Genomic DNA, 12840 nt, shown 5'->3' on the forward strand with positions numbered 1-12840 from the left:
ATCGTTCTGATTTCACACATGCTCACTATAATGACTTTTGCTTGACATAATTCATGCCCAGATTGTTTATTTACATTCACATCTGTGCTTTTTGAGGGGAAAATCTGTATAATTTTGCAGAAAATTTACTGATGTCAGTTGATGCTGTATATTTAATTGTGCATGCTCATTTCTTTTTTTTTTTTTTTTTTTTTTTATACATTTGTATACCTTAACTTTATAGTTTAATAACATTGGTAAATGTAACCTTTAGCGGATCTAAAAATAAATATACATTTTTCATTCTGTACATTATATTGCAATGCCTATGCACTTGTAGCATTTAAAAACAATTCATTTTTGTTTTTACTGTTGTTGTTTTTTTATTTAGTCATTAAGTTTGGTTCTGTTCACATTATATGTAGGGCTGCCCTCAACTAAAGATTTTTCTAGTCGACTAGTAGTCGTTCGTTTAAGCGATTAGTCGACTAATCAGACATGTATATTAAAAATCCATATAAATAATAATAATGAGCATTTAATTGCCTATATATAATACATGGCCTAATCAGTGCTCAAATACAAGCGTAAAGCTTGCCACAGCGATGATTATGAATGTGTCGTGAAAAAATGGCAAGGAGACTCTCTAAACATTTTAATAATTTATTGATAATGTTTTCTGTGTTTTCGGCTGCAGAGATGAAGTCGACGATGCTAACTCATCATCTCCACAGTAGTGGACGCGCTGATATGTACGTTTCATACGGATTACATTATCTGAGAATATTTGTTTTCCACTTGAATTGGTTGGGAATTGCTTGACATTTCAAGCTTTCTATAATCATATTTCCCATGTCTGTAAGGCAGGTATACACTTAATTTTGGTTACTTTTTTTGACACACTCAAGATCACAGAGACCGAGATGGCAGAAAGCGTGTTTGTTTTCTTTATTTTACACAAATACACAAATAGAGTTTACACAAATAGAATAGACAAGATTTACAGTTTTGAATGATGTATTACTCTTATCTGTATGACCAAAAATGACTGAAAAAGTATTTTAAGTAGTTCAAGTGCAACTTAAAAAAATCTTTGGTCGACTTCTAGTCGACTAATGATTAGTCGAATATTAGAATATTAGGGGGCAGCCCTAAGTATATACAGCAGGGGGGTTTCCTAGGCAAGACAGTGTCTCCTCAAAAAAAAAAAAAAAAAAAAAAAACCTGGATGAGAAAATAATCTATATTGCAAAAATAAAACAAACAAATATTAAAAAAAATGTGTAAAAGTCACTTGTTTTTATAAAGTAACACTGTCCAACAGCAACACCCGCAGGTGAAGTTACAGCGGGATTCCACGCCTCCCCTGCTCCCAATGACTTATAACAGACCCCTAAAGCATGTGCTGGGTTTAGTGGGGAGGTAATTGAGAATGAATGGGGGAAAGTCACATGAGAGGCAATGCCTCCATTGCGCTACGATTGAATATGATCGGTTATAATGGGATATGATTGGTTCGTGCGATAAATCCCACCTCTTGATTCGTTTGCGTTCTCAAATCGGCCTAAATGAAGACAATGATGCCGTTAACAGGAAGACTAATTTAAAAAGTAAACAACTCAGCCACTTAGATATCACCGCTTTATGTCACGTCAAAATCAAACTTGAAATGGCCTGAAAACATGATGACTGTGGGGGTTTTTAGTGCGCAATCAGCTTGGGGAAATTAAGGGTACATCTTTATATCTTTGTGTCTGTGTCTGTGACCAGTGTGCTCAAGCTTGATGACTGCTGCAAATAAGTTGACTATTAAAAAGAAAAGCTGAACATTAGTTCACAAATAAAATATATTGTTTAAATTGTTACTGCCTTATTATTTTGAAATAAATGTATAAATGCGTAAAAACACTTAACTTGATAGAATTTATACTTGGTTTTAATAAATAGAACATAGTGTAAAAATACAAAATGGAATTGTATTTGGTCTCTCTTTTTTTTTTTTGTAATGTTTATTTAACCAGAAAAATTATGTGTAACAGGGACATAAATTTACATTTGATATATATAAAAAATGTGAGGACTTTGCCTCCTCATTTTAAAACACCACTGCACACCACTGATATGCAGATATACGCAGCTGTCGCTTAAATTTTTGGGAGTAAATTAATTTGTATGTTTTCTAATGTACTGTAAGCCACAGAACATATCATGAAGACAGACCACATCGTATGGGCCACAGAGGTCCAGAGCTCCACATGCAGAGAATGTCTTTAATATCATCAGACAACCGCAGCGAGTACCGGTGCTGCCCAGCATGGAGCTACATCTATTGTGAGATGCTGAAAGGCCCAGAATCCTGGACATGACCTGAATACATATTCCTCTCACTGAGCTTCAAGGGTGACAGACCCCCATCCAGCACCATTACATCCTATCAGCAGCACTGATCATTGCCCAACCCCTCTCATTAGCCCTTGCCTATCTGCTGAGAAATTGAAGGGGTAGTTGTCACACATGATCCAATAGAGCCAGCAGATTTTGCTAGAGCATAAAGTGATGTTTTACAGCAATTTCAAACTCTAAATAGAAAATTAAACCTTTGGAGGACAGCTTTTTGAAATGTGAAGCCTTTCCAAAAAGGGTCTTATATTATAGAGAAGGCTATATCTAGAAACTGGTGTTCCCTGGGAGAATTGAGCTGCGATGCTTTAAGGCCACCTGTCAAGGACCTGATGAATTAATCCAGCCATACAAAACAACACGACTTCAGCTCAGCATAGAGCTGCATGATTAATCGTTAAAAGATTGCGATTTTGATTCAAACACCCCCGCGATCTTATTCCTAAATGACAACGACTCAGCTTTGTCTATTAAACATTTGACAAGTACGATCACAGCGAACATTCAAATCTGCATTCGTGCTGCTGCTGACGCAGAGAGAGCAGTTGGTATGAAACCGCTTCACAGTCTTTTCAACCACACAATATGATTATTTCTGTTACAATAATTCAAATTATCCAGAAGTACTGGGATAAAAGTTGATAGTTGATGAAAACACTGATATCTACGGTAGCGATCAAAGTAGAGTAAATCACGTTTTGAAAGTAACTTGAGCTTTAAATAACGATTTTATCGATTACATCGTTACGCCACTAGATGGCGACAAGTGACTGTTAAAAATGTATTTGTCATTGAATCATTAATTCAAGAGATTTGTTTCGAAAACGCTGAATCATCTAGTAATGAGAAAACAAGTCAAGTCTTTATGAGTGAGTCATTGAATCATTCACTCATTTTTTTTTTTTTAAATAATTCAAATTGAATAGTTTTTAAATATACTCCAGCAATTAACATTTTGTCAGAGTTATTACATGTTTTTTTTTAGCTGTCTATTCAGAATTGTGGGAGAATCGTGATCTCTATTTTAAACAAACAAACAATTGTGATTCTCAATTCATCCAGAATCATGCAGCTCTAGCTTAGCATCTTCAAAGAAATTTTTTAAGCGCAAACTTACCTCATATTCAACATATTCCTCTTCTTCTACCTCATAAGACACTGTCTGGATTTTCACCTCGTTTTCGTCCAGCAGTTTAGCCTGCGGGTCCTCCGTACTGGGGGTCTCCACCGCTACGTCCTTGTCTTTCTTCTCCATGAAGGTGGTCTCGCAGCACTCGTTTTTGTAATCCTTGCCCTTGCTGCTCACGTCGTCCTTGTAAAGAATGAAGTTAGGCTTGTAAAAGGCCTCCACCGCCAGGTGAAGCGAGGTGGCGTCCAGTAGCTGGGCTTTAGCCTTGCCGTTTCCTCCTGTGACCGCAACCCCACCTCCGCCGCCACCTCCTCCTCCACCTCCACCACCAGTCACAAAGTAGTTTATAATGTTCTCCTGATACTGGTTGCTATGGAAATCGCCCCCATAACCATAGTCGGCCATAACCATATGCTTGCTGTTCTTATCTAGAAGAGGGTTCTGAAGCTCACTTAGGCTCTCCATTGTTGAAGAGCAGAGCGCCGGGACTCGGTGTTTAACAGCCGGATGGAGAATGAAGAGAAGAAGCGATGACCTTGGCTGGACTGATGTGACAGGTGCTAATGTGTTCAATAGGCTGTGAGCTGTAGGAGGAGTGAGAGGAGAGAGAAGTGAGGGAGCGCGAGGTAAAGACATGGACTATTGAGCACATGCAGAGGAAAGTTTAATAAGACCGAACTGCCAGGATGGACAGGTGCTGGGCAATGGGAAGGCAGCCATGCAGTTAACACAATGATGTCTGTGGCACCAAGAGTGGCTTAAGCTACAGTTGATCTGTGCAGACTCTTATTGGGGACTATGGCTTAAGTAATACAGATTGAGGAGTTTTGCAACTAAGTAGTGAGTGCCTGTACATTGTCAGTCTGAGGGCGTTTTTCTCTCTGGTTTTCTGCCATTTTATACACTTACAAAAAAGTCAGCATGTTCCATTCCTCTCCACCCAGCTGATAAAATGTGGCTATCAGGCAGATTTCAATTAACTTCATTCTGCTGCCCCATGACACTCACTGATAACCCTGCCGAATTGGCATGCCTGAGAGTTCATATGCCATGAAGGTAAAGTAGACATCTTTGTTACAAAGGCAATCCTAAACATGCCTAATGACCCATCCTAAATGCCTAACTGGCCATCCAGAATTGAAATGAAGGGGAAATATGTAGTTAGTCTTACATAGGCAGACCTTTGACTAAATGGCATTATGGGCCACACTGTAGTTTTTTTTTTTTTTTTTTTGTCATTGTCATTTTGTGTCTAAAATTATTTATTTCACATTAATAGACTGACATGAATAAGTAATGGGATGTCAGTCTCCACAAATGGCTGTACAGAAAACACTGGAATAAATATAAATTATTTCTCATAAAACTAGCATTGTCAATTTTTGTAATGCTTTATATTAATTTTTCATTAAATGTACTATGGATTATGCACGATCGCTTCCGCATTTAAGCCACGGTCACACTAGACTTGAACGTGCAAAATTTCATCGGATGCTGATATGACGTCACGGTCTACAACGTCTTTTTTTTATAAACATGAATTCAACATATAACATATAGTAATACATTCAAAATGTAAAAATATACAACCTACTCGACTTTACTGCAAAAATATCATTCTTTTAATTCAGCCAAGAGGTCATGCTGTGACCAATCGATCTTCTACTGGTTGCACGTCTTCACGTGATGCGAATTCGCAGGTCAGAGTTCACCAAACTTGAATTTTGAAACGCAGTGGAACGAAAAGTGCAGTGTGACCGCCCCTTGAGCCTGTTACATGATAGGACAAAGCAATATTGATACAATCCACCTTCACAGGGTAGTTTCTGAAACTACTAAAACATTAATTTTGTGGAAATATGTAGGCATTCAGCATGCATAGAGTCAATTATCTATCAATCAATTGTTAATATTATTACCACAAAACATATGTTTTTACTTTTTGTATCTTTTTAGTGGACGTTTGTGTCAGGACATCAAAGACTACAGATATAGAAAGACAGTACTACTTGTGAATGGGAAAAACTGCAATGCACAATATGGTGGAATACATCCCACCTTTTAAGTAAATGAGCCAATCACTGATTGGTAAAGGCATTGCGTCACTGCGGCTGCCGTTAAAAGCTCCGGTTCCCATAGAAACCTGAGACTCGCACTTAGGACTGCACATGCGCACTGGCTGATCTAGAACGCTATTTGAGCATAAGAAATAACATTTATGGGACAGTTAATGTCAGATTTTGTTGCTGATTTGAAATATGTTATTTAATTGTGAGTTCGGCAAGCAGTGTTTAAGATTTCAGGATTCCCCCATTCAAATAGATAGGACTTGGTCTTGGATGCCCAAACTCGGAGGCGTTCCAAATATGGCCGCCGAGTGAACAGACTTTCCTTGAAAGGGACTTTGATGACATGCAGTGTGCAGGCTGTGCTGGAATCTATTTTGTGCTGAAATAGATTGATTTTAATCAATAATTTATTAGTGACAATTAAGCAGTCGTCACTTTTATTCATACATATCTTTACAGAAAAGTGTTTGACAGAAATCTTGTTTAAACTGTGTATCTTTCAAGTTTTGATGTCACTAATCATTGATTAGTTTTTCCTCAGAAGTGCTCATTGCATCAACCTGGCATTGTAAACATGACTTGGAATAATGGTGGACTGATTAAAACATACTTGCATGCCCTTACTCCGGGAAGCAGCGTAAACTGAGCCAATCAGATTAGCCCTTGCCAGATTGAGAAACTGCTTTCCAGTTTTGTGTGCAGTGTGCATCAGACGATCAGTGGGTGGTCTGTAGGTGTGCTGTCTGAGGCTGAGACTAATATGTATCAGTATCTTTAATGTGTGACTGATGTGAAGTTAAATAGTCTAGCAGGTTTACGTTGCTATTTAACTGAGCACATCAATTGTACTCAGATCTAAATCCTGTCATAACTCTCTTTTGATTGGAAAAAACTACATGTGGCCACAGTGGTTGGTGCGCCCTCTCCTACCTTCTCCTCATTAATCTGTGATTAAAATAGCAACACAGTCAGATAGAAAGCAGATTATTTCAGAGCTTTTGATTCGATTGTGCCAATGCCTCTGCGGATCATCAAATGTAGGATCATGCGTCAAGGAATGCTGACTTCATGCTTGAGAGATTGTTTGAGCTCCCCCAATTCTCAGTACGCATTTCAACACAGTCAGCATCTACTGAGCACATTCTCCCAGTGCAATAATACTACACCATCAGAGCTAACTAATGAAAAGAGTCTGTAGTCTAGAGATCAAATTATGAATTAGGGAATAGATTGATGATTAGTTATTCTAGGAGCCTTCCCAGTTTGAATGTCAATCTCTTCTCTCTCTCTTTCTCTCTCGCTGCATTGATTCCTGGACAGTTTCGACCTGCATCTTCAACAAAGTGTCTGCTGCAGATCTATTCTTCACATCCATTAGCTTCCTCTCCCATACTAGTCATAATTTCTCAACCTGACTATATAAAACATGGGTCTATTTGTGGTAAAAGAGACTAGAGGTAGCGAATGAAGAGTGTGTGCATGGACTCTGCATTAGTGGCTTGTTATGTAAGGTTGCTCCTAACTATAGCAATTAAGTTGCATAATGTCAAAAAGAACAAAACAACAGCTACGACTATTATTTATTTTGAAGTATATGTGACCCGTGCTGGCAAAATGAGTCGGAATGCACACAGGCTAATTTCGAGCTACAGGCAAAACAAGTGAAAAATTTTGGTTGAAATTGAGGTTTTCACAAAAATGAGTTCATTAAGCTCTCGTCTAACATTCCCAGTGGTCCAAAATAGCATTTAAACATCTAAAAGTATCGTATTAAAAGTACGATTGGCGCTTCCTCTCAGCACAAGTTTAGTATCGTTTTAAAGTGCAGCATTCCAACTTTGTGAATAGTCATAGTGAATTCTCAGTGGTATGAGTCTGAACCAATGAAATGTGAATTTGAGAGTCATGCTGATGTAAACAAAATGATCTTACTCGCGCTGACTGACAGTTCTAAAGCGCGAGCACAAATACGCCTCAGACAGCGCACGATCCCGATAAACACATATACACAGAATTACAGTATTTCAAAAAATCTGTCTTGGCAAGTATACACGCAAACATTATCTGTTATGTCTTAAGTGAACGTTTGGTTAACTGTTGGGGGAAAACATCTGATGTGTAACATAATAGATCCGTGTGGTACAGTAGGTCTTAATATATAGGCTGTCTGTTTCATTAATGTTAATCAAACAATTGTGGAATCATGGGGAAAAAAAAACGTGAATATATATTTTTCCTAAAAATATTGGTTTTGACTTGGTTTGTGCCAAATTTGGTGGTATTACCAGGGATTTTAAGGTATGGTTGCTAGATGATTTTATTGTGGAACCTTCAGAACATTTTTCTCAAAATTGACTTTGCTGACTCTATCAACTTCAAACAGGTGTAGCTTTTTTTAATAGAGAATGTGTATATAACAATAACTCATTTTTGAAAATTTGCTCATTGCAACTCATTTTGCCAGCATATATTTGTATATTTGTTAATATTATTTCATTTTTAAACGTATTAAATAATAAACAATCTTTAAATAAAATATATATTTTTTAAAAAATCAATTAAATTATGTTTTATTTATGGTGTCATTGTTTCTAATTTAAATGCAATTTGTTCTTTTTGTCATTAATCATCTGGTAGCATTATTTAGCATTGTTTTTCATAATTAAAATGAGGCCATGCTAAAACTGCCTAAACTCCAAGTGCCAGTAAGATGTCACAGCAGACCTAATTTCCATTTCTGCTACTCTATGCTTGTAGTCTGCACCACCCATGGCAATTGAAAACAGAAAAGAAAAAATCCCCCAGCTTCTAACTGCCATTGGGATCTTGGAAACATGAAATTTCACATGGCCTTAAGCCTTTCATGTCAAAAAGAGACAGACCTTGGCCTGTGAAACAGGCAAGCATATGCTGTTGTTTGTAGCTGAGAGGTCAGAAACTGTTTACAGCTATAGTTTTAGAATTGATTAAAGGACTCTTTCATTGGTGGAAAATCATTGTGGAATTTTAATTTTCATTCCATTTCTGTGCAATACACTTCCACTCTGCTGTGAATATGAAACAAACAACATATTTCATCCAACTGAAAGCAACTGGTTAAGAGTGTCCACTTGTTTTTTCCTGAATTTTACACTGAATTAAAAGGACTGATTGTAATGCAACTGACATAGCAATAAACTGTTAAACTTTGCAGAGCAAAGATATAATTTAATAGATTCAGTTTTTTAATGGTACTGTAGATGACATTTGGCATTTTAATTTAGTTTATCTTTACATAATTTCACATGACAATATTATTGTAGACAATGTCATTGTTATGTCTAGTTTCAAATGAGAGAACTACAGTGAGGAGCTATAATTTGTCAGAATTGCTATGTTGAAACAACTGAACAGTAGAATTGCCCATGATTCATTTAATCATTTAGGCTGGAGCAATTCAGCTCAGGATAAAAAGTGCCTTCTAAATGACAAATAACTGTCTTGTACAGAATTGAGTCAGAGAATCCTTCAAATCATATGCTCACAATAAACTAAAGCTTTTACACCTGTGCATTTAGGTGCTTGAATGTGTTTTGTGCTGAACCTTATCAAATGAAGTTGGAAAGATTTATATTAAAGCCCTTCCAGAAGAAATTCAAACTGGAAACCTCTTTTTAAAATGGTGATCGTGGCAAACACTATTTAGCTATTCATTATGACTGTGGTGTAAGCAGTTCTGCATTTACATTTCTAGAAACACCTGTTAATGTTGAAGTATCTTTTGTCAAGGTCAGGTCTGAATGAGAGTCTGAATAGCATCTGTATACTCTAAGCAGAAATAAACAGTGATTTAAAAAAAAAAAAAAAAAAGGCTGTTTACCTTCTAAGAACAAGTACATCTGAAATGACTGTGGTTAAATAACCCTATTAGAATCCAGTCAGCCCACACAGATTCACAGCAGTCAGTCAAAATATGCATCAGACCAACATACAGAAACACAAACCTTTTATACATCTAAACAAGCATATAATTGGTAAATAAATGGACAATAAAGCACAGATTTCTTTCTTTTTTTAACCTTTAACAGGGTTAAACGTGATTATAAAAGCTGATGAGGAGGGTCACAACACAGAAGGTTTCTCAGTAATTAGCATGAATATGCAAATATTTTCTCTTTCATGCAAGACAAATATAACTAATGCATATGTGTGCAGCTACTGACAGTGATTTAGAACAAACGAACAACCACTTCATAGATTTGCTGTGTTCTACTTGAATTGATCTGTCCATTGCAGCAAAATTGTTTCAAAGCAGCTTTAAATGAATAAATGTTCAGTCCTTAACAATTTGTGAATAACAGTTCTCCTCCATCTCAATAATAACAAGGCAACCAAAACAGAGAGAGGTGCAACATGCTTTCATTCTTCATTGATTATAGCACCTTCCTTCTTGTGCGAAGGTGCAATCAAATCCCCCTGCCGGTGTCTTAGTCAATTAAGCCTTATGAGTCTCGGCCCTTCTGAATTCTAATTGGACAGAGGCTGAAAACACTTTAGCAGTGTTAATGTGTTGGGTAAAATGGATAATGGAAACTTTTGCTACTCATGTATGCACTTTAATCTCCCTGTGCACAATGCTGATACCAGAGATGGAAAGGAAGAACAAAGTAATGTGGACTTGTAATACAAAGAGGCTACTTGTACTCTGAATTTATTTGATTTGCATATTTATAATTATCTGTTGATGTTGTTTCACTCATAGTCATACAAGCTGGCTCGTGACTCATGCACCCTGTAGATGAAGGGCAAATCAGAGCAAATTTACAGATCAACAGAGAATGAGAGCTGAATAATATATATATATATATATATATATATATATATATATATATATATATATATATATATATATAATGTGTGTATATATATATGTGTGTGTGTGTATGTATGTATGTATATATGCTTTGCTTGCATAATACATCTGTATGCTTGTGAACTGTACTGGACAGTGTAGTGTACAGCACAGAGTACGTACTATAACATGCGTAAAACAATTTTGTCATATCAATGATGTGTCAATAACGATAATTAGCCTCATTGTTGCAACATAAAATAAGTAAATGCGTATGGCATATCTGTAAACAGCAGTACAGTGCACTTTTCACTCAAGGGCACAGACAAAAGCATAAAATGTACTTTTGTGTTTAAAGGTATTCAAACTACACTCTCGCCAAAGGCTGGCTTATAATTAGACTTTTGTAGGTTACAGTATAACTAATAGTAGCAGTTAACCTAGGTATTTAGGATACAGTGATCACATCAGAATATCCGTTCATTCCAGGAGGCAGTTTGAATATAAACGCCTATATTTATGACACATTTCAGCCTCATATTCGGAAATGTCCATGTCTTACCTTGCGACTCGGCAATCCAGGTGTCCGGCTCGTTCGATTTGATTCAGTGACAATTTGGCAGTCGACTGGCTTTCCACAGAAATGTCAAACGGTTTGAATCCGAGTCTCGCATCGCAGAAGCCCGTGAGGCGCCGGTAAACTCGGTGAACAACAATACATCAGATTTCTAAGGATGAACACAGGCAACGAAACAATGAACCTGCTAAACGTGAGTCATTTCTTCTCGAGCAACAGATATCCAACTTGACTAAATACAGAATATATCTGATAAAAAGCAGGTAAAATTACTGACAGTAACACAGTATAGCTTTAAAACACTCGTACTGTACACCGCAACAGTACGAGTCCGCGCGCATCTTTCAGTTGAATCATAAGCTGTTCAGGACCGCGCGAACTTTCTTGTCCGAATCTCCGCGCGAAGCTTTTAAAACAAAATTTGCTACAAAATCTTTCTCTGTCCCCTTGATTTTACTGTATGAATTCATCAAGTCACCTTAGATTATTGCTGTGTGAAGCTGTAAATTCCCGTTCCATAGAAGTCAATATGTTTCGTTCTGAGAGAACAAGGTAAGAATACTGTGAGTGACAGAGTGAACGGACTTTCCGTTGTGCGTCCCTCCAAACAGGACACGAAATATGTACCATGTGTCTTGTGTGCGTCGATGTGTTTCCGTTGACTCTCCTCTAGCAGAAATAAAAATATAATACGGCAGGTTTGCGTGGGACGATGATCTTAGAGCTCTAAAGCGTATCGATTTCACATCTTGTGAGGGAAGCTCCGCTGGGGATGTTGACGATAAATATTACAGCAAAGTATTTATTTATTATTTATTTCAGTAGTTGGAGTGTCCATGGAAAAGAAGTGTAGAGAAACATAAATGGACATGATTGGGTCATTCTATGAAATAGGTTCTGTGTCTTTTATGAACATAGTGATAAACAAAATAAACAATGACTTCAACAATGAAAAGCCTATAAAATATATATTATAGAGAGCTTAGGTTTTAGTTGACATTTTATTGAAGATGACACCATTGTTTCAGGATATCTTTTTTTTTTTTATTATTATATTTTTCATCTTATATATTTTTAGGTTTGCAACCCTAAATGGTTAACCCATGATTGCGTATAGCAAATATCTGACTATTGAAAAAAGGGTATTTGTAAACATTCTAGAATTTAATTCTCTCTTTAAGCACAAGGCTAGTGATGGCTAAATGAACAGTAAAACTGTCAGCCTTGTACTTTGTTAAATGCATAGTAACAGTACCAACATATATTCTAATTCAACATTTTTGAGATGTCAAAATGCAATTTATTAACATTCTTCATCTGATTGAATGTTTATAATTATGATAATTTGCTTTAAAAATCACCTTTTCAAAATGGATACGGCATCCATTTCTTGGAATGACCCAATTATGTGTAAGATAAGGCTGAACAGTGACATAAAGTGACATTAAGATCAGCGCTCTTGTAATCTCAGTAAAAAGGATCAATTCAAAAAGATTTTGAAACTGCATTTTATATAGAATTCTAAATAAAGAGCTTCTCTGTCTGGACTATATTCAGCTGTCTATATAATGTACATAATGTAATAGAAAATAGGAGGAGGCGGTGTTTCTATAAAAAGTAAGAGTCAGAGGGGGATACAGCAGGAAGGAAATGCTCCAATGTATCTGTGTTTGAGTGCAGAATTGATGTGCCTCAAAATCCCCTTTCATGTGCTCCGTCGGATCTGTAAACGGGGGAGGGCGAAAAAAGAGGTGACACGGAGATACCGGCTGAACAGCTAGTTGATGTCATAGCTCAGTGAATCATTTCTGGGGAGAACATGAGCATGGGGAAAATAGATCGCATAGAGGACTGT

General features: G+C 36.8%; 2 protein-coding genes across 2 annotated transcripts in view; one reads left to right on the forward strand and one right to left on the reverse strand.

Annotated features, from left to right (window-relative positions):
• Positions 1–11735, reverse strand: part of syndig1l (synapse differentiation inducing 1-like) — a 30480-nt gene extending 18745 nt beyond the window's left edge. The window contains exons 1-3 of the mRNA XM_051874395.1: positions 11464–11735; positions 10971–11136; positions 3497–4092 (exon numbers count right to left, since the gene is read on the reverse strand). Coding sequence (XP_051730355.1) covers positions 3497–3973 — 477 coding nt within the window. The 5' untranslated portion in view covers positions 3974–4092; positions 10971–11136; positions 11464–11735. The remainder of the gene's footprint in view (positions 1–3496; positions 4093–10970; positions 11137–11463) is intronic.
• The window catches only part of zbtb1 (zinc finger and BTB domain containing 1), a 422399-nt gene that overhangs the window by 87976 nt on the left and 321583 nt on the right, over positions 1–12840 (forward strand). The window lies entirely within an intron of this gene.

This window comes from Ctenopharyngodon idella, chromosome 20 (assembly GCF_019924925.1).
Source record: "Ctenopharyngodon idella isolate HZGC_01 chromosome 20, HZGC01, whole genome shotgun sequence".
Classification (NCBI taxonomy): Eukaryota; Metazoa; Chordata; class Actinopteri; order Cypriniformes; family Xenocyprididae; genus Ctenopharyngodon; species Ctenopharyngodon idella.